This window comes from Lucilia cuprina, chromosome 5 (assembly GCF_022045245.1).
Source record: "Lucilia cuprina isolate Lc7/37 chromosome 5, ASM2204524v1, whole genome shotgun sequence".
NCBI classification, from domain to species: Eukaryota; Metazoa; Arthropoda; class Insecta; order Diptera; family Calliphoridae; genus Lucilia; species Lucilia cuprina.
The window spans coordinates 31,154,165-31,176,771 of NC_060953.1; the positions used below are offsets into that span (position 1 = coordinate 31,154,165).

At 28.3% G+C, this 22,607-nt stretch overlaps 1 protein-coding gene across 1 annotated transcript; it reads left to right on the top strand.

Moving 5' to 3' along the window:
* The first annotated feature begins 253 nt into the window (after positions 1–253).
* LOC111676600 lies at positions 254–8,018 on the top strand. Its single transcript, XM_023437554.2, has 3 exons — positions 254–309; positions 6,197–6,392; positions 7,164–8,018. Exons 1-3 carry the CDS (start codon positions 298–300, stop codon positions 7,412–7,414), a joined length of 459 nt encoding a protein of 152 aa, XP_023293322.2. The 5' UTR covers positions 254–297; the 3' UTR covers positions 7,415–8,018.
* Positions 8,019–22,607: the final 14,589 nt, after the last annotated feature.

The window sequence follows — 22,607 nt, forward strand, 5'->3', positions numbered from 1 at the left end:
ATTATTAATTAATTAATTAAATTTATATCTTTTATTTGTTTTTGTTTTTTTGTTATTTTTGCAATTGTTTAATTCGTACATAGAAGATTTAAAAACATAATTGAGTGTCGCGGTAACTAGATATTTTCGAATATTTTCTAGTTTAAAAGTATAACAAAGAATTTAATAAACAACTAGTTTAATAAAAAAAAATAACAAAACGTGCTACTATTTGTATAAAATAAAAAAAAAATACAATAAAAAACAATTAATAAAAGCTATCTATATAAAGAGAATTTAAAACGTGTAAAAAATAAAATGTATCTAAAGGTAAGTTTAGAATTTCACAAGAATTGCATCCTTTTTGATAAGAGTAAGCAGTTAATTTAAATAGTGGGTTTTTTTCTTAAAACAGAGTCTGACATTCAAATAAATGTGTTTTTTGACTAAAAATAAAGTGTAATTCTTCTTTTGTCTTCGAAATATTTATGCATTTCCGTATTTAAATACAGCGCGTAAAACTTACTTAAGACGTTTGTGCTCAATGCATTACATTTCCCAACTGATTGACCAGAAATCGCTCACATTAATTCATACAAACATACATACCTACATTCATATGTACAAAACTATATACATTTTGACACACAATAAGTATCAGTATGTAAAAAAAGTTGCATTATGTTACATAATTTTTGTAATTTCAAATGTATTGGAAAAATACAGATAATAAATAAACAAAAGAAAGACACTTTTATTTGTATAGAAGTTTTAAATTTATTTTCAATGACAAGGGAATCCAAGAAGACATGATCTATAGAGAAGTTATTTTTACGACGTCAATTTGGATATTGATCTCTATACAGAAGTTATTTTTACGACCTCAATATGGATATTAATATAACGCCAATCGGGACTAATTTTTTGAAATAATTTACCCACAAAAATATAAAACATATTGCAATATGAATACATTATACATTTTGTTAAAAGAAAAACAAATTAATTCAAGGTCTTAAAATAAAATTCTTTCCATCCCAGGTACTGAATAGTAGAATCAAAACCTACTTCTGAGCAAAAACTTCTAATACCTTATAAGTATAAAATAATATTGATTTTATTAGATTAGATTTCACACGCTGTTTACTAACAAGAGTACATATCTTTATAGGGAATACCCATGATCTCCAAATTTACAATTTGTTGAAACCTAATATTATTATAATTAGCAAATGATCAAGTGTACTCAATTGACCATCCGTCTTGAGCTCAATATTGTATATATTATTTTTAATGATCGTTAGGGAAATACTACAGTACTGGTTTCTATCAAGCTTTTGCCAAGGTGCCAGCATTATTATTTTCAGTTATATTTCGTATTTTCTAACCCAAAATAAGTTAATTATCATCTCGCCATCTTATTAACAGGTTGACTGTCATTATAGATTCTCATAAGATAACCGATAGTATCAATGTCTATTTATTGCCACTAAGGTGGTATACCTTAGTGGGTATATTTTGCGTTCATATGGACTCTTATAGTTTCCCAGACATTCAAATTTTTGTATTCATATGTATTGCTATTCTGCCAGTTCAGCGCATAAATTTTATCACGGATGTCAAAGTTATTTGTGCATGTAAAACTAGCCGTTTTATTTAATTTGCAAAATATATTTGAAAAATATATAACAAAAAAATATTTTGCTTTCGATAATTTTTATTCTTAACCAAAAATATATCTTATAATCAGGGCAAGGATGTCTATTTCGACTCATATTGCATATTTCGTTACAAATGCATAAATTGCATATTTTGCTTTAAATTGCATATATTTAGCATATTTCTAACATTTGTATAGCATATTTTGCATATTTTTTAATTTTTGTTTTTGTATTTCATGTTTTTATAAAACAAGTTTGGTATTTACATATTTAGAATTTTTTAAATAAATATCAACAAATTTTAATTTAACAAAAAAAAATACTAGGTTCTATGAAATACAATTTTAAATAGTTTTATTTAATTTTTAAAACCACAATAGTGCAGAGTTTTGAGTTTGTGCTGCTAATTGTAACGTCCAAAATATTGGTCCTTAATGTATCAATTTCTGAGTCTATCCATCTGTGTGTCCATATAAAAACATATCTTGATGAAATTTTGTTCTTACAATTCTCTAATTCATACTTTCAGAAATTAACAATATACTATTTAAAGTTGTATTATAGTCTTTATATTTGTCATTCTTGAGGTTGTGGCTCCGTTAAAGTGGTATTATAGTACATAAAGCAGCCCTTAAAAACCTGTATATTTGTTATCAAAAACATACGATCTGAATTGAATATCTATTAATATATAACTTCATAAAGAAATATTTTTTGGTGCATATTTTTCACATTTTTAGTGCATATTTTCCCATTTTATAATGCATATTTTTAATTTTTAAGTGCATGGAAATCCTTGGCCTGCTTATAACACTTATTTTAAATCCATCACTGTTTATTGTTGTATGAGACCTTTTCGTCATACTTCTTATAACCGTAACATTTCTGGTTATATTTTCTCAGATGTACTAATTTAATATTTTCTTTATTGAGGGATGTCCCTTATAGTCAGTACGTCTATTTTATCTCAAAATGTTCACATGGATGTCAAAATTGTCCAGCTATTGCTGAAATTTGCTAATTTTAATATCTATTTACATACATTTTCACATACTGCTCGGTTTAGGGTATCATATGCTTGGCAAAGCCTGACTATACAATCATACTTGTTTTGTATTATTATACCCTACACCACTATAGTGGGGAGGGTATTATGCGTTTGTGCTGAAATTAGCAACACCCAAAAATATTGGTCCACTATAGTGGGGAGGGTATTATGCGTTTGTGCTGAAATTAGCAACACCCAAAAATATTGGTCCACCTTAAAGTATGCCAATCGCCTCAGAATCACTTTCTGAGTCGATTTAGCTATGTCCGTCCGTCCGTCCGTCTGTGTGTCCATGTAAATCTTGTGCGCACGCTACAGGTCGCAATTTTCAAGATAATTTGATGAAATTTGGCACATAATCTTTTTTTGGTTCAAGGACGAACGCTATTGAAAGTGGTTGAAATCGCTCCATTATTTCTCCTAGCCCCCATACAACCGTACCCCCCGATTCGGGCCTTTAGGCTCATAATTACGTTAAATGTATTATAATGTTAACAAAAATCAACTAAAATTAGCTTTATAGAACAATAAATGAAAATACTAATTTTTATATTGATCGGGCCTCATTTGACCCTAGCCCCCATACAAACTCCCCTTCAGATAATGACTTGTAGATCAAAATTAACTTATAACAAGTAGTAAAGTATAGTCGGGCATGGCCGACCATATAATACCCTACACCATGAGTATATTTTTAAAATTTTTACTTTTTATAAAATTTTTATTTTTTATAAAGAAAGTTTTATGTTGAATATTACCAATAATTCCAAAATATTTAAGCAATTTATTGATAAAAAAAACTAAAATTTCTAAATGAGGCTTTATATAGGTCAAATATGGACCGATCCTTGGTTAATTTGGGAAAAGGATATATTTCTAAATAACAGTTAGTTTTGTTGAGTTTCATTGCGATACAAATGGTTACAAGTCAATTTTAGACGTTTAAGTCATTTTTTGATGGGAGGTTTGTATGGGGGCTAGGGTCATATATAGGCCGATCTTTACGAAAATCTGCAGTGTCATTTATAATTATATAAAACTTATTTGTGCCAATTTTTAAAGAGATAGCAGAATATTTGACGTAATTATGGCATAAAAAGTTCAAATCGGGAGGTACGGTTGAATGGGGGCTAGGTGAAATAATGGACCGACAGCCAGCCGGACGGACGGACATGTCTTAATCGACTCAAAAAATGATTCTGAATCGATCGGTATACTTTAAAACATCAGCACAAACGTATAATACCCTCCCCACTATAGTGGTGTAGGATATAATTACTAATAAACGATTAAAATCTACATAAATGACTTTGAAGTAGACGTTAATTTACCTACCAAAATTTATAAGGATAGGTCCATATTTACCCCTTCTCCCCTTGAGCCCTCTTGCAGAAAATCTCTTTTTTTGTCAACAATAAGTAAATTAAATACTTTATTAAAAAATCCACAATTTTAACATACTGACTGGTGTAGGGTATCATATGGTCGGCAATGTCCGACTATAAATTCCTCTTGTTTAAAATGTTGTTGGTAATTTCCATTAAAAAAACTGATATTGCTTTATACCATGTTTCCACTGACGAATTTTGAGCAATTCTAGTGGATTTGGACAAAACTGATTAAAGTCGTGTAGATTTGAAATTTATTTTTGACAGATTCAGATATATATCCACTTAAATTTAATGTTTTCATCAAAAAGTGACTTTTATATGTTTTATGTTTTCTACAAGTTTTAAATCAAATCTGTTATATAGATTAAATAGATTTGAATCTGTCAAAATTGTATGGAAAGTGTAAATGATTTCAACTACCCGGTAAAAAATTTTAAAATTTTGGTTACGAGAATTGTACGTAAAATAGTTATTTCATACAATACTTTACACAATGAGTGGCCGTTATCAATGTTTCGATAACGACTGATTTTTAAATTTGTGTAAAACCCATTTTAGATAGCATGATAAAATAACTTGTTAATAGAGCATTGAATAGAGAATATTTTTATAAACATAGAAAATTACTGTAAGACAGCTTAAATCCGAAAGCACGTTTGTAACCAGTTATTATACCCTTCACCTTCGTGAGAAGGGTATATATAATTTTGTCATTCCGTTTGTAATTTCTATAATATAATTTTCCGACCCTATAAAGTATATATATTCTGGATCCTTATAGATAGCGGAGTCGATTAAGCCATGTCCGTCTGTCTGTCCGTCTGTCTGTCTGTTGAAATCAGTTTTTACAGGACCCCAGATAGCGAGATCCGAATCTTCAATAATTCTATTAGACATGCTTTCGAGAAGATCGCTATTTAAAATCAGCAAAATCGGTCGGTAAATAACGGAGATATGAGCAAAAATCCGAGACAACCTCTGAAAATTTCATCAAAAAATTATTATAAAAGCAACAATAACACTGTATATAGAAAAAGATGTACACGTGTGTGTGTAGATGTATTTGGTTTTATTCAGCTGTGTATTTTTTGTATGATTGGAATCCAAACATACAAAGTATACACAGCAAAAAAAATATGATTTGCATTTTTTGTTAAAATAAAATAATTTTCCCTTTTGCTTTGCAAATATATTTTTAATGAATAGAAAAAAGTATTTAAAACGTTTTCAATTGTATGAGAGTAGATTGTGAGTTATTGTACAATAATTTTATATGCGAATAATGTAAGTTTGAAATTTAAAACTAACACAAATTTTTTCCAAGTGCTTTTTAAAACAATTTTTTTTACGATAAACAAAAACAAAATCTACGTCTCGTCAATGTTTACCAGCAACGAATCAGAGGTCGAAGTCGACCGGCTTCGAGTCGGAGCTTAGCCGCCGCCGAACTATAATTAGTTGCTTGAGCCGCCGCCGAAACATTCGGCTTAAATCGACTCAAATTTTTTAATGTTTTTATAAACTAGACTGTAAGATCAATTATGTTTAAAATACACTATGGTGAAGGGTATATAAGATTCGGCACAGCCGAATATAGCACTCTTACTTGTTTTTTATTCATCTTCGAACAAAACTAAAAAATTATTCCCGTAAATATTAAGTACTTACAATTTGCTCCAATATTACTTGCCTACTTAGCGGGAAAGTAAAGATTTTTCCGGGTAGTTTTTCCCAAATCGACTAGATTTGCTCAAAACGCCTCAGTGGAAACATAATATGTATTATCTTATCTTTTTATGTCCACCATTTTATACCCACAAACAAATTTCATTAGGATTGACTCTGCACCCACAACAAAAACCAAGTTCACACGAAGAATGAACCTTTACAATCGGGCTTAATTTTAAAAATTCATGATTTGTTCCTTTGAAAAATAGTAAATTGTCATTAAAAAAATCAAAGCCATTTTTGCCAAAACGCCTTTTTTGATTTATGTCAGACTTGCAATAAATGAGCAATATGTAAAAATATACTTACATACATACATACTTATGTTTTAATTCCTTTATGAAATAATATATTAATGTTTATTTATTTCTAATCTCTCTTTTTTTTAGAAAAAATGTTTATCGGTACTCTTGGTCATTTGTTGGATTTATATATTTGGTTGTTCGAAAGCATCGGCATGTTCGCTTGACCGTATGAGAGAATATGCGAAGCAGGCATGTGAACATTTATTTGATTTTGACACGGAAGTTAGAGAAAGACGTTCACTCGACTTAAAAAAGAATTATGATTATTTACCAAGACAACGTAAGTATTAATGCAATTAAAAAATTTTAGAAAACTCGGAAGGAAAAAAATTATAAAGATTAAAAAAAAAAATTAATCAAAAGTCTACTGAATATTAATGAATAAATATGCATTTGCATAAAAAGTCAATGTACATTTATTTATCAATGAATTGGAATTGACAAATTTACACAATTCACTTGCATCAACATACACACATGTATGTGTGTAAGTATGTATTTATATTGAACATACTATATATGCCATATATGGTTAATAAGGTTACAAAGTCAACCAACTTTAGCTAAATATTATAATTTTTTTAACACAATTGCAGCAATAAAAATAGCACCACTTAATTTGAGTTAAAATTTATCGAAGTTTTATATTGATTAATTTAATTCTGTAACAATATTTCTATTGCACTTGTGATTTGTTTTATTATTAAATAGATAGATGCTGCTATATTTATTGTTAAAACTGTTTAACAGTATAATTTGTTTAATTGTTTGTCTGTTTGTTTTTTTGTTGATACTAAAAATAACCGGAAATTATGCACAGATTTAAACAAAATTTTTTAAAAAATACTTATTTACATGCTTACAGTCATGTAAACGTACATTTATAGAAATAATAATTTAGTAAATGAATGTGTCGTCCTCAAAACATACATTGACCCTGTGTGCATGCAAAACTATTATCAATGACCGGAAATAAAATATGTATTTTAATTAATTTTCTTTTGCTGTAATAATATTTTAATTTTAATTGTTTATTTATTTTATTTCACAGCTTTAAAACATTTTCTTAATGTTAGACGCAGCATCTATCCACCTGGTGGTTATTTAAAAGTGGCTCCAGAACATTATGATAAATTAAGTATTTTGGATGTGAGCCCTCGTTACAAGTCCAAGAAAATCTCTCATATAATGAATGAGAAAAAGATGCGCAACAAACGCGAAGGCAAAAACTATTTCAATCACAACAATAACATTCCATATTGCTGTTTCCATAGATGCGATGCTGAATTCTTCTGTGGGTAGCCATATTGTTAAGACATTTAGTTAATTACTTAGTTTAATTAGTATGTTTACTTTTTTTAATTATATGTATAATTTAATTATAATATCGAGCAATTAGAATTATGCAAATGATGCCTTCCATATAGATTAAGACATGTATTTAAGCTTTTAGAAAGACTAAAATATGTACCTTATTAGCAAAGAATAAAAATAATAATTTTATGTATTTATTATATGTTTAAAATGCTACTTAAATTTTTACTTCGCTATTCATAATCATTTAGAAAAGTTATCAATGTTTTTAACATGATCATTTCTCTAAAAGGAACAATTGATAACTTTATGAATAGAGGAGTAATTGACAAAATAACAAATACAAATTTAAGTTACTTATCATTCAGTATTATTGTGCAAATTGCATTTGCCATTCCCACCAAACCCCATCTATCACTTAACAATACGTTCCAATAACAATTGGATAAATTCCAATTCATTAATTATTTTATAAGAATTTTTACCGTTTACATTAATTAAGTTTAGTTTATATGCATATATCATTTTTTATATTTTTTATATTATATTATATTTTTATATTATATGTAAGATTTTACTTTTATAAGGAAAAATTTCTTCACAACCGAAGAAATGTTTAAGTTATTGGAAAGTAAATAAAAAATAAAAATACAATACATGCACGTTTATTATTTAAGTAATTTAATTTGTTTAAATGATATAAGAAAAATAACAAAATAATGAATGAAAACAAGTTACGAGTGTTATATTCGGCTGTACCGAATCTTATATACCCACTAAGGATGCTAAACGGGACTGGCTTTTACAAATCCCGGTATACCGGAATTGGAATCCCGGGATTATATAAATTTAACTATTTTATATATGAAAATCTTTAAATTATCACATTTTTAAAGAAAATTTTTCGATTTGAGGATAAATTAATGCGAAAATTCCAATAAAAAGGTAATGTTTTATTTATTTTCTATCTTGTAATAAAAAATAATAAAATTTCCATCTGTAAAAGTTGTACATATCGTCTGACACAGATGAAGAAACATTGTATGTGTAAAATACATGTGGAAATAGATAAACGATTGTGTAACAACCATAAACAAAATAGCTACTTTGTTTTGAAATATTTTTTTTTAAAATAATTTAAAGAAAATTAATTAAGAGCATTAAAATGAAGTATTTTTTAAAATTTTAATAAACTATTTTATAATTTTAAAATTTAATGACATTTTTAGGCTATGTCATACAGAAAACATAGGCAGGTGTGGTAGCTAAAATTATGAACTGTCATGAAAATGACAATTTTGACATACATAAAAATGTGGCAGTACGTACCTATGTTAAATACATGTCGTCTAATACCACCTTTACCATCAAAACTGAAGGGATGTTGTTATATTTTATTCATAAGTTTTGTAAGTTCATAAATGTTTATATTTTGTTGTAATATTTTAAATGAAATAAAATATATTTTAAAATACACATAATCCACAAATTGGTTTTCAATAAATAATGTTTCAATTGCAAATACAAATAATATTAATAAAATAAATAAAAATAGTTGTGCACACAATATATTAAGTAATAGTAACCGAATTTGACAATAATTACATTAAAATTTTGGAATAGTTGCGAGAACCGACTGAATCTGCTTTCTATTGTAATGTATTGTGTCAACTTTCGTCTAAATTTGCAGCTCAAATACAATGAGTCTTTTAACTCGTTTTTTGAACTTACAGACAAAGAATGTGTATACTTTTTGGGTCTATGACCAACTTTTGGATTTGTTCGAAATGAATAAATCAATTTACATTCGTTTTGCATAAATCAAAAATTAAATATGATGGTAATTTGTAAATTTAAGAAAAATATGACTTAAAACAGAAAATAAAAACATTTTTTTGAAGCAAATCCCGAGATTTATTTTGAAAAATACCGGTTTTTGGCTTCCCTAATACCCACCTTCATATCATTACCCAAAAGGAATGCTACTTTATGAATAAATATTGATATTTAAGAATTTATAATTTTGTTATTATCGAAATAATTTTTTTCATTTATTAGATCAATTATAGCACGAACCTCGTAGAATTTTGTAAAAGGTTGTTGGCTCATACATACATTTATCGCCTTCGTTGCTTTTAGACAGTTATGAGCGTTGTCTTTTTTTCAAGGGGAACCTTATATGGGATGTAGGGTGAATATGGGTCGATCATTTTCAATTAAATTTACATGCTTCATTAAAGTGATGCTTCGTTAAAGTAATTTTCTGCCTAATAGAGGGGCTTGGCGAAATCATCGGTCGATATTGCCAATAGATATAGTTTTTATTTCCTCTGTAATGAATTCTTTATTTGCTTTATATATAATATATTTTCCAACATTTTTTTCCAATTTAGTGTTTCAATTTAATTGAATTTTTTTTATAATTATAAATATTGAAAATGTTTTTTCTTTCTTTTTTACAACATGACGAGCATGATTTGTTAAATGAAAATACGCTATATCAACTTGTAGCGCTCTATGTACTTCCACTTAAATGATTTAAGATTAAATTTTTTCTTTCATTTGACAACTTTTTACACGAACACTTTTGCTTTTTAGCTAAACAAACTAACAGGAACATTGACCGACCGAAATAACTTAATAATAACAGCAAAAAAACATGAATCAACAAAAAATGTGTGCGATCAAACGTCTGAAGAATTATTGACAAAATTGTTAAACAGGTTAGTAGGAAGACTTATATTCCTTAGCAACAAAAGTAGAAAAGTATAAGTATTCGTGTGATAAAACAATTCATGTATATTTGATCAGCTTACGGTTCATCAAGGTTGCCAGATCTAAGTTATATTTTTTAATATTCCTTTAATTTAAGTGTTTATTTTGTAAACAATAAAATTGTTGAATTAATTGTTTAAAGTCCGTCCAAAAATGAATGCGAATGTATAATATAAGTAAATTTTAATAGAAAAATGAGAATGACAAAATTTCATATTTTATATCGGTGCAAAAACGAGTTTTTTGAAGAAAAAACATCAAATAATAATTATTGAAAACTTTTTTTATAAGGAAATTAAAATTGAATAATTTGAATCAAAAACATTGTAAAACCAATAAATGTCAAAACAGGATACAGAAGTTTGGAATGCTGTTTGCATGTGCCGTTATTTCATGGTATTTTTCGTAGTTTTCATTTAATGATTTTGAAGTTTTTCTCCTTTCAGTTCTTTTTTGTTTGAATTAACAAGGCATAGAACTCTCCCTGCTGATTCTACATTTATATGGTTGTATCATGGTAATCAACCTAAAATTATCAAAAAAAGATTTAACTGAAAAAAAAAATTATTAAAAATCAACTTATTGTTGGCTTAAGCTATTTGACAATTTTCGTGAATATTGTCGAAATTTGGTTAATAAACATAAAATAAGTATTTTTGAATACAATCGTTAACATTTAAATTACCTTAATTTTTTCTAAGAAAATGAATACATTTAAATTCTAAATAGTTAATCCAAAAAATATGGTGAAAAATATTTAAAATAGCTTTATATACTCATAAGATTTTTCCAATCCCAAACATTTAGATAAATTTCCTTAGACTGGCAAGTCTGCTTGTGGTTTATTATTTCTAATTTTTTGTGACGAGACTTGAAATTTCTTTGAACTTTAAAACATTTGTTGTGTGGTTTTCTTACACAAGATTGTGCTCTGTTGCATAGAGCAGAAACAAAAAAGAACACTTAATAACCAAAATATTTGACCATTCATTGGCATTTCTGCAAGATAATAGATCATTGAACTTTTGCTGTTATTAATTTTAATGTTGAAATCTACATGACTGCAATCAAATCATGCCTCTATAAAACTAATTTATTAGTAAATTTCACAAGAATTTGAAATATCTACTTATACATAATACATACATATGTACTTACATATGTATGTATTTACCCTGCAGTACGACGAGCTAGTTCGACAACGGCGATATCAACAGCCACTAAGAACCACCACTAGTGAATTTTCAATCCACTAACAATGTTACTGTTGAATTTTACATGGGGATGTCATTGCGAGTGGCTGATTGACACCTTATGCATAACATGTTTCCATTAATATCACTAGTTCAAATTCTCCAACCAAAATTTAAAAATAAAAAGAATAAAATAATTCTCAGACAGGGGTTAAAGTTTGTGTCTTTCAATTTCTAGTTAGAAGCTCTTACCCCTTAGCTACTGATCTCTTGTTCAAACAAAGCTCTAATTGGTGTTTTGAATAGCATGTAATTTTTGTAACATTTTTTATATTTTCTGTGTCATTAAATGCAAAGGTGCAAATTGACACTTTTCGTACTGAAGGGTATATTTTAAGGGGTTTTTTATTTTTAAGAAATTTTTATTTTTTAAAAATTCGAAGAGTGTGTGTCAGAATACAAAAGCCGACGAAATTTAAAAAAGTGACCATTTTTTTAATTTCTTTTATTATTGCAATTCGTACCTCTACGGGTTGTAATTATGTGCACAAAAGCATTTATCGATATTTTTATTGGTCTAGGATTTAGCAAAAATTGTTTGAAATTATATTGATTTAAATCACAATAGTATTAGTTTGTTTACACCAGTTAATCTTTTGGTATACTTATGAATTTAAAATCGCTTTTTGGGGCGATCAAATCTTGTAGGTCCTTCCGTTATATTATTATAGGAACTTTTTAGTTAAATCATTTGCGGTTCTTATATGAAACAAGTAAGAGTGTTATATTCGGCTATGCCGATTCTTATATACCCTTCACCTTTGAGCGAATGCATTAATATTTTTTATTAAACAAAAATTAAATGTATACAAATTTATCAGGTATAAACAAAAATTTATTGTTATATTAAAATGTTAAATACAATTTTTATACGTGAGTGAATAAGTTTAGGTTGGGAAAGAAAATGCTATCGCGGTTACACCTATATCTGCATTGCAAAAGTTCTCCCATCAGAAATATAATATACTGTCAATTCAAAATGTAGAGAGTAAGAAAAAGTGGAATCGGTAGATAATTGTCAGAAAATTAAAAAAATATTGTTGTAGCACTTAAAATCTATTATATGTATAAGATAAAAATTTAATTTCTCAGCAATTTTTGAAGAATGAATAAGTTTCAAAATGTCCCTTTTTATGAGTTCTCACTTTAACCGGGCTCTACATACTTAATGTCATGATTCTAGGTTCAATATAATAGAAGATTAAAAAGTACTCTTTGTAGAATAAAAAAGTATCACAAAGTCCCTTTTTATGAGTTTTCACTTTATCCGGACTCTACATACTTAATGATGTTTCTAAATTCAATATTTTAGAGAATGAAAAAAGTACCATTTAAAAAGAATAAAAAAGTACCAAAAACTGCCATTTTATGTGTTCTCACTTAATCCGTTCTCTACATACTTAATTTCAAATTTCTAGGTTCAATATTATAGAAAATTCAAAAAGTACTTTTTGTAAAACGAAAAAGCACCAAAAATTCCCCTTTTATGTGTTCCCACCTAATCGGGCCATACATGCTAAATTTCATGGTTGTAGGTTCAATATTATAAAAAAATCAAAAGTACCTTTTGTAGAACGAAAAAGTACCAAAAAATCCCATTTTATAGGTTTTCATTAACCTCAGGCCTTTAATGTTTAATATCATGTTTTTAGGTCCAATATTGTAAAAAATTGAAAAAGTACCTTTTGTAAAACGAAAACGTACCAAAAAGTCCCCTTTTATGTGTTCCCAACTAATCCAGGCGCTACTTACTTAATTTCATGTTTCTAGGTTCATTATTATAGAAAATCCAAAAAGTACCTTTTGTAGAACAAAAAAGTAACAAAAAATCCCCTTTTAAGTTTTCGAACCTATTCCGGTCCTACATACTAAATTTCATGTTTTTAACCAATAACAACATACTCCTTGTTTGTATCGTGACATCATGCTCAGCATTGTTTTTATAAACAAGTGCAATAAAAAATTTACCGTATGATTATGTGTTTTGTTGTTGTAATTTACAGTTTTTGTCTAAGCATGAATAAAAAATCTAAATTTTTTTAAGAAATTTTCATGGGTTGTCTCAGATTTTTCCTCATATCTCCGGTATTTATGGACCGATTTGCTGATTTTAAATAGAGATCTTTTCGAAAGCATGTCTAACAGAATTATTGAAGATTCGGATCTCGCAGATACCTGGGGTACTCTAAAAACTAATTTCAACAAACGCACAGACAGACAGACAGATGGAGAGACAGACGGACATAGCTTAATCAACTCCGCTACCTATAAATATCCAGAATATATATACTTTATGGGGTCGGAAAATTATATTATAGAAATTACAAACGAAATGACAAACTTATATATACCCTTTTCACGAAGGTGAAGGGTATAAAAACGAAGTGTATTATAATAACAAACATTGAAGGAACAATTAAATAAATATATAAATTTACGTAGTAAGGCATAAATAACTCAGTAACGTCGACTTATTTGAGGTCGTCGATAGTGAGCAAAATACTATTACGGAGATGGGTACCTTATAGCAACACATATTAAATTCCAAATAAAGTATTGGAGCACAGAGGAGGAAGTCGAAGAAGATGTTTCAGGAAACCATATCTGATTCTACCTTATTGTCTGAAGTAAAAAGTGCTCTCCGTTTTCGTATATACATACAGTCGAGACCAAGCCATACTTCACACTTTAATCAATGGTGACAAAGCCAAGTAGAATATTCAGAAATCAACCTCGAAATTACTTAGATAGTGAAACAGAAAGATGTCAGAAGACACCGGGCAAAATTCTAATAGACCAGCACAGTAATATAGAACAAGAAGATAGTAGACCACTTAATCGCTTCTACGGTCAATATAAACAATAGAAAATTCAGGTGTGGTGTTGATAAGGTTGGATTCCTGAAGAATTTTTTGGCTGGTTAATGCTTGAATAAGTCGGAAACTTTGAGACTCTGATCCCAAATAGAATATAATGATCAAGCGGAACAACAAAGCGGATACCTGTGGGAATCAGCTGCTACACGACAGATTGGTTGAAATTCAGTTTTACTGCTATTATTATTTATTATACCCTACACCACTTTAGTGGGGAGGGCATATTGGGTTTGTGCTGATGTTTGTAACATACAAAAATATTCGTCCTATACCCTCCTTAAAGTATACCAATCAGCTTAGAATCATTATATGAGTCGATTAAGCTATGTCGTCCGCCTGGCTGGCTGGCCGCAATTTTCAAGATAATTGGATGAAATTTGGCACACACGCTTCTTTTTATTGATATTTTATTGTTAGCATTGAATATTTACCCCCATATTCATAAACAAATTTTTATTTTATAAACGATTTATAAATTAAATTTCGTTTGGAAATTTTGTTTTATAAACCAAAATAAATTACAATAAATATTGAATTAGCTTTTTAAAATAGTTACGTAGAAAAGGTAAAAGGTAAAATATATGTATTTATATGTAAAACGTGTATTTAATGAGATGGAGCTCTCAAACATACATATATCATATTATTGACTATAGAATTTTATGTAATATGAAGTACCGTTATATCGATATATTTTTGAGATAACGATGCTTTTGTAAAAAATTCAATTCTAGAAAACATAACATTTCCCCCCGGCTTTCAATAGGTTAATAATTTATGTCATATAACATATCAATGATCTTAATATTGATACTCATATCGATCATACATAAAAATAATTAATCGAGATATAATAAATTATATATCAAAATTTTGCAGAGCTCTAACCCCAGGAGAAATAATTTAATCATGTACAATTTTTTTCTTAGAATTAACATAAATAGAAAGTTTGACTAACACCCGGTTCTATAATTAGAAAGTATTTAAATCAGTTTCAATATGATTTGTTAGAGTTTCATATGTTATTAAAGTATTTTCTATAAAATTTTATGTATACACATTACTTACATCACATATGCATCCTAAACATTTAAAAGGTCAAAAAATTTTATTACATTTTTTTTTGTACATACATCTAAATACAATTAAGTATTAACGAAAATAGTACTTATTTTGAATTTGATTTGTTTAAATAATTTTGGAGTTTTTGTTGGTAGAACTTTAATATAATTTATTTAATTTGATTAGAACGCAGTTTCTGCTACAACGTGACATTTTACGTTATTAACCTGTAAATGTTTAAAGAAATATTTAAAATTCTTGTTTAGTTTAGAAGTGTGTTGATAAGTACTAGGGTTCCCAATTCCCGGCGTTGCTTTATTCCCTCAAATCGGAAAAAAATATTTACATTTCCGGGAACCAGAGGAACTTCTGATAAAGTAAAAAAGCATACGGTTAGGTTGATAGGAGGATGAATGTTACGTCAAATACGATGAAATACACCAACAACACTACCAGGCTTATTGTGAGTTGCTTTTCATTAAAAAATGTTTGCTGAATCATTATTTTTCAATGTTCAGAAACTGAGTTCAACATTTCTCAAGTTAAGCTTATTTCTTATTGTCAAATTTTTATTTCAATAAAAATTTGCGGTTTTTGTTTTACTTACGGAGATATGAAATTTACGCCCTTGAGATTTTGTTTTTTTTTTTTGGTCAAATAGGCCGAAACATAAAGATTTTCGGAAATTGCAATTTTTCTTTAAAAAAATCTAAAACAGCTAAAATAATCTCTCTTTTGTAACTTAGGGATGTTTTCAGATTTGGATGAATTTTTGCACCAAGCTTAGTGCTATGGGATAGTAGGCCAAACACAAAGTTTCAACATTTTGGTTATACATGGTTATGTGGAAATGAGTGTAACATCTCACCTATAGGTCCAAAGAAGTTCGAATAGTTATTTCCTAATTGTGACCTAGGTTTATTTCTTTGGATTTGATATATTATATCAACCTAACATATCCTACACTCATTTGAATAAAACCTTGTATAACCAAAATGTCCAACTTTGACCCCCTCTAAGTTCAGAAGTTCTTGATCGAACCGATAGTACTATTCTTGATACAAATTTCGTCAAAATAGATTTTTTGATTAGGGTCACATTTAATTCCCCATATAAGTATTTTAGCATTAACAGTACAAAATAATAGTTTCTAAAAAGTGGTTGTAAGTCTAAAAGTAATTGTCCTTTTTTCAATATTCAAATTATTTGTAGACTTGGCAAACAAATTTGTTTAATTACATATAAAAAATAAAACATTTTACTTCTTGCTATTAGCAATTTGATTGAAGTTTAAAATTGTTCAATAAAGATTTTTGATTTAAATTTAAGTCTTTTGTTTGAAATTTTAATGAATTTTTAATAAATATACATATATTTATACCCTACACCACTTTAGTGGGGAGGGTATATTGGGTTTGTGCTGATGTTTGTAACATACAAAAATATTCGTCCTATACCCACCTTAAGCTATGTCCGTCCGTCTGGCTGGCTGTCCATGTAAACCTTGTGCGTAAGGTACAGGCCGCAATTTTCAAGATAATTGGATGAAATTTGGCACACACGCTTCTCTTGGCCCAAGCGAAGCCTATTGAAAATGGTTAAAATCGGTCCATTACTTCGACTAGCCCCCATACAACCGTACCCCCCAAATAGGCCCTTTTGGCTTATAATTAATTTAAATGATCTATTATGTTAACATAAGTCGACAAAACTTAGTTTAATAGAACTTTAAATTACACTACCGATTTTTGTAATAATCGGGATTCATTTGACCCCATCCCCCATCCCCTTCAGAAAATGACTTAAAGGTCAAAATTCACTTACAAACACTAATAACACTTTTAAATTCTACATAAATAATATTGATGAATACCAACATTTTTAAGGATAGGGCCATATTTTGCCCTACTCCTCTTTGAGCCCTCTTAAAACAATATCTTTTTTTGCCAAAAAAAGTAAAAATATTCCGAAATAAAGTTAAAAAACAAAACAAATGCTTTATTTTTTTAAATAATCCCCATTTTTAACATACATATGGGTATCATATGGGTATCATAAACTGTATATGTATATACAATATTATAATTGAGAAAAAATGATTTTATTTTAAATGAGTTTTGTGCGAAATACACTAAATATACAATTTTCGTGATATGTCCGATTTTAAACAATTTTACATTTGGTTTGGGGAATTGTTGTACTGAATCGTAATTTTTTTCTGTGTAAGAATTTTTTGATCAGTGTTTCGTAAAGAATGTCATTTCTGAAATAACATCACTTTCAAGATACTTGAATCTAATTTTAACAACTGCCTGACAGTGTCAAAGAATGTGCTCCAGAGTTTTACTGCCCACTTCTCATGCTGAAACCGCAAGTAAAAGTTTGTAATTATGTGTATCCACTCAGAATACATACCATTTTACTAACCTCAGACTTGCTTATATTGACTCAAAATTTTTGAGGAGAATTTTTCTCTTGCTCTCATCAGGGACACTTATTAGGAACTTTTGTGATTCTGCCCACCGTTTCATAATTCCAAGAGGCCTTATGTGATTCTCTCACCCATAGTTTTAAATCAGCTTAAGTTGCGTCGAATGGTTTTGCGTTCATCAAGTTAACTACTTTGAGCTCCCTTTCTTTTTAAGTAATTGCATTTGTCCTCTCGTTTCCGACTGCTCCCTAGTGATGTAAACATTACTTCTGGGAGTATATTAGATTTAATTTTATTACCTTATATTATCCAAATTGTCTCCTGGCTATCGGTAAATATGTTAGACCCTGTGGGCAGCATTTTTATCCTAATCCAATTTGGAAGGTTGTGTTATGATTAGGTAAACGGTGGTATATTTCTGTTTCTTCAATATAAAACTCAAGGCCCAATTTGATTCCGAATTTAGATTTATCCGCGTAGCTGTGGATTCCTGAAGGTATTTCCTCTAATATTTCGCTTGACCAAAATGTTCTATCAGGGATCAGCGTTTTAAAGTTTCCGATATAACATTTAAGTGTGTCTGTATTGACGTTCATTCGAGCAACTTTTTGCAGGATTTCCTTTCAATTTCTGTTGTATAAAATATTTTACAATAGGTATGGTTGCATTAATTCCAGGGATTCCCGACTAAAATACACGGATATATCCCAACACTTCCTTTGAAAGAAATCCTTGTTGCTACTTAAAATACTGCTATAAACGAAGGGAAATAAATCTTGTCTTATGGTTCAGTTAAAGACTGTTATGTTGAACTCCGTGAGAAAATAAACTCTAACCGCCTTATGCCAAAACAAATGTTAACAATAGTCACCACACAGGATATAGCTATGGGTAGCACACAAGATATAGCTATGTAAATACACTAAGAAGGAATTTTTGGAAATTTGAACATTTGGGAGTTAAAGGGGAAAATGGGTAATACAGATTTTCTTAATTATCTTACTTATCTAACTTTTTAACTAATAAATATAATACAATTTTTGTATATGCTTTGGCCATATCTTCCAAAGTTATGAGACACCTGTTTCATACTTTTTTAAAATTCAGTCCTTTTTGAGTGATAAAGAGGGAAAACTGTATTTTTGGTACTTTTTGTATACCTCTGCAATATTTATTGAAAAAAAAATATTTTATATTTTATCATGGGAAAAAGTACCGGACTATTATAAAAAACGAAAATAATAGTTAATTTACTCACACAAAATAAGCTATTGGTATATTATTTTCGAATTCGGCTATTAAGGCCTAAAAAGGACCAAATTCGGGTAAATTGTTTTGTAATTTTTAAAAACACAATTTTTTAATGGAGATTTGAATAAAAATTTAAATAGGTGACTCTTTGGTACTTAAATGTTACTCTTTGAATTTCTCAAGTTTGAAATCGAACACATGAATCACGGTTCTTATTAAAGAATGCTTATAAATGTGACATTTTCAGCACTTTTTCGTTCTTCAAATGGTACTTTTGATTTTTTTTATAATATTGAACATAGATGTATAAAATTTGACATTTAGGGACCTGAATAAAAGAAAATCTACAATAAGCATCTTTTTGGTAGTTTTTCGTTATTCAAATGATATTTACTTACATTATTTACTCAATAAATAATGTTCTATATGGTAGACATTTTGCAACTTTTTATTTGTATTTTATTTTGATTCGGTAGCAAAGCATTTTGTAAATTATTTTTGATATTATTTGTTATAGATTCTTCAATTATTCATTCATAGGTATTAGGTATTTCCTATAAAAATTATATATTTGATACAAAAATCTGGTTGGAAAATTTAACTTCTATATTAAATCACAAATTTAGTTAAAATAAAACAGGAAATATGAAATAAGGAATGAAATAATATTTGCTATTATGGCAAATTATATACCGATTATCACAAATATCCTTTGATAACCGGACTCTCATTAGAGTTGATAATTAAATAAAAAAATTAATAAAACCAAAAATAAATCTTGTGCGAAGATATCATATACAGTAGCGATTTGATTTTGTCTGATTCAAATCAACATCCTTGTCTAGGCCATCTAGTAAGAAATTTATGGTATCGGAGTCAAATAAATTTTATTTGCTCACGTCAACACATAAGACCTTAATCCGCTGTTCACTTGACCAATGCTGATACATTTCACAAAAAATGGGGCTTGTTTTTCTTGACTCTACTGATTGGTTCCTTAGTAAAACGTTTTCCAAGTAAATTACACTTTATTAAAACTTCCGCGAGCAATGTGAACTCCAATAGAGTCACCCATATGCTCCGTTGTGAAACTAGCAACGTCCACTACCTTCTTTCGTGAGCCAATTTTGAACAATTTAATCACCGGTCTTTAAAGGTGGAAGTTTTGATTTGGTGGATTCTTATTCTCTACAGCTTTAATAATAGCTCTTGTTTGATTAGATAATAACTGCTACTGCTATAATGCTCGTATTGTATAAGTTCTTCAAAAAACTTTTATTTAAAACTCAATAAAAATCATAAATTTACTGTTATTTTATTCCGTTGCATTTTTTGTGCTCGCGAAAAAAGTTCACTTTTTTTAGTAAATATAAAATACTATCACTTTGCGTAATAGAATCTGATTTAAAAGAATAAACAGCAAAAAGAAGAGATGGATTCATTACCGTTATTTCGAAACAGAAGAAATCGAAGATCATAACGTCACGTTTAATTTTTTGTGCTCGCTACTGTATATCAGATATATTTCATAAATATTGATTTCATTACATTTTCAATCTTCTTGAGCTTTTCAATGTTAAAAAATAATTAAATCTTTTATTATCTTAAATATTCGGATTTTATTCTTTTATTTCGTTTATTTCTTATATACCTATATATGTTTTACGAAGTTGATAGATTATACATGTTGAAGAAGAATACATTTTAGTATAAAAACCTGCGTTACTATAGTTATTTATATCTACAAATTTGTATTTATGTAGTACATTGGGGGTGTGGTTACAAACATCAGCACAAACGACCACTAACTATACCATTTCCAACTTAACACATGTAGAGTTATGACTTGAAAAACCTTTCACATATTTTTAGGATGTTCCTTATACATTACAATTTTTCGTTTATTGCTTGTCGATAGGAAAGTTTTTACAAATTGCTTCACATTTAAAAAGTTCCTACCTCAATGCATGCTTTACTTTTATAGACAATTCATAAACAAGATTTTATAAGTTGCTTGTGAACAAGAAATAAATGAATAAAAGCTTTTTAACTGTGTGTTTGGAGAATATGACATAGATATTTTAAAAGCTTTCTGAAGTTACGAGGTTGCTAATTTGAGTTTAGAATTCATTTAAACTTTTATTGGTTGCAAACACAAAATTGGCTTTTCTGTGTATTTTTTTATGTTTTGAATTTTTAACATTACCCTCTTAGATTTCGATGAAATTCCTTGGATATAGGGGGTTAAAAACCAATGCCATACCAATGCCATGCATTAAGTTTTTTACTATATTTTTCTACTGTGCAGCATACGTTTAAGACAGTTAATTATTAATTATTAATTATTAATAAAATATTGGCAAAAATTAAATGGATGTAAATTACAAGATAATTTTAAATAAATAACAGTAAATGTCAACAGATTGCAGATCTTTTCAATAAATGTGTAACATTTTATTTTTTGTGTATCTAATAATTTCAAACAGCTCTTGTTGTCTCCTTTTTGTGAAAACCCGGAAATATTGACATTAAGGTCTATTAATAACATTTTCGGTCAGAAAAGTTATTGTGTAGTCAAGGTTTAAGATACGAATTCAGCTTCAGTAGAAGACAATGTAACTTGTTGCAACTCCTTACTAGAATATGTATATGTAACATTAATTTTTTACATTTCCAGTAGAATCTGCATCAGCATATCTTATTATTTTAGATTCTGAGCATCAATTCGTAGTTCAAGATAAGATGTTCCATTTAAATATTTAAGTACTTATTCTTTTTCTTTTATTCCAGTATTCCAGAACAGGAACTTTTTTGCTTAGTATTTAAACAGCTTTGGTAATATCAGGATTTATATTATTTGATAAATACAGTAATAAACCAATTGCTTGTGTGTATACATTAGTTATCAAGATCTAAATGTTGATAACACAACAACTAAATGTGTTTTTGATGGTTTTGAATCTGATACTCCATATTATTCCAAAATATTCTTACATATTTCTATTTTTTGACATTTAGGAAAATATAATTTTAAAATTTTCCAGAATAAGTGCAAAAAAAAAAAAAAAAAAAAAAAATTATTTTAAATTTTCAAGAAACTTTTATCCCCATATTGTAATTCTCTTGTTATTTCAAAACGATGTATTGAAAGTTTCCAAACAAAAAAATATTTTAACAGACAGATTTACTACCGGTTAAACGATAATCAGATATTGAGATTATAGCCCTAAAGTATCAAATATGACTCAGGAGTATCACGGTACTCTTGCACTTCAAATAGTTTTAAAAAAAGTACCATCGTACCAATTTTGCCATCCCTGATCTGCGATATATGCATATCTTTAGTTTCTATGTTCAATATAATAGCACAGTGAATATTTTGTTAAGTCTTTCAAAATTAAAAAGTACCAGTTAAAGTACAAACAATTACTAAAATAAACCCATATAGAATATTATATATTCAGCACTGTATCTATTTAGTTTCTATGTTTAATATTATAAAAAATGCAAAAGCTACCAATTATATATATATA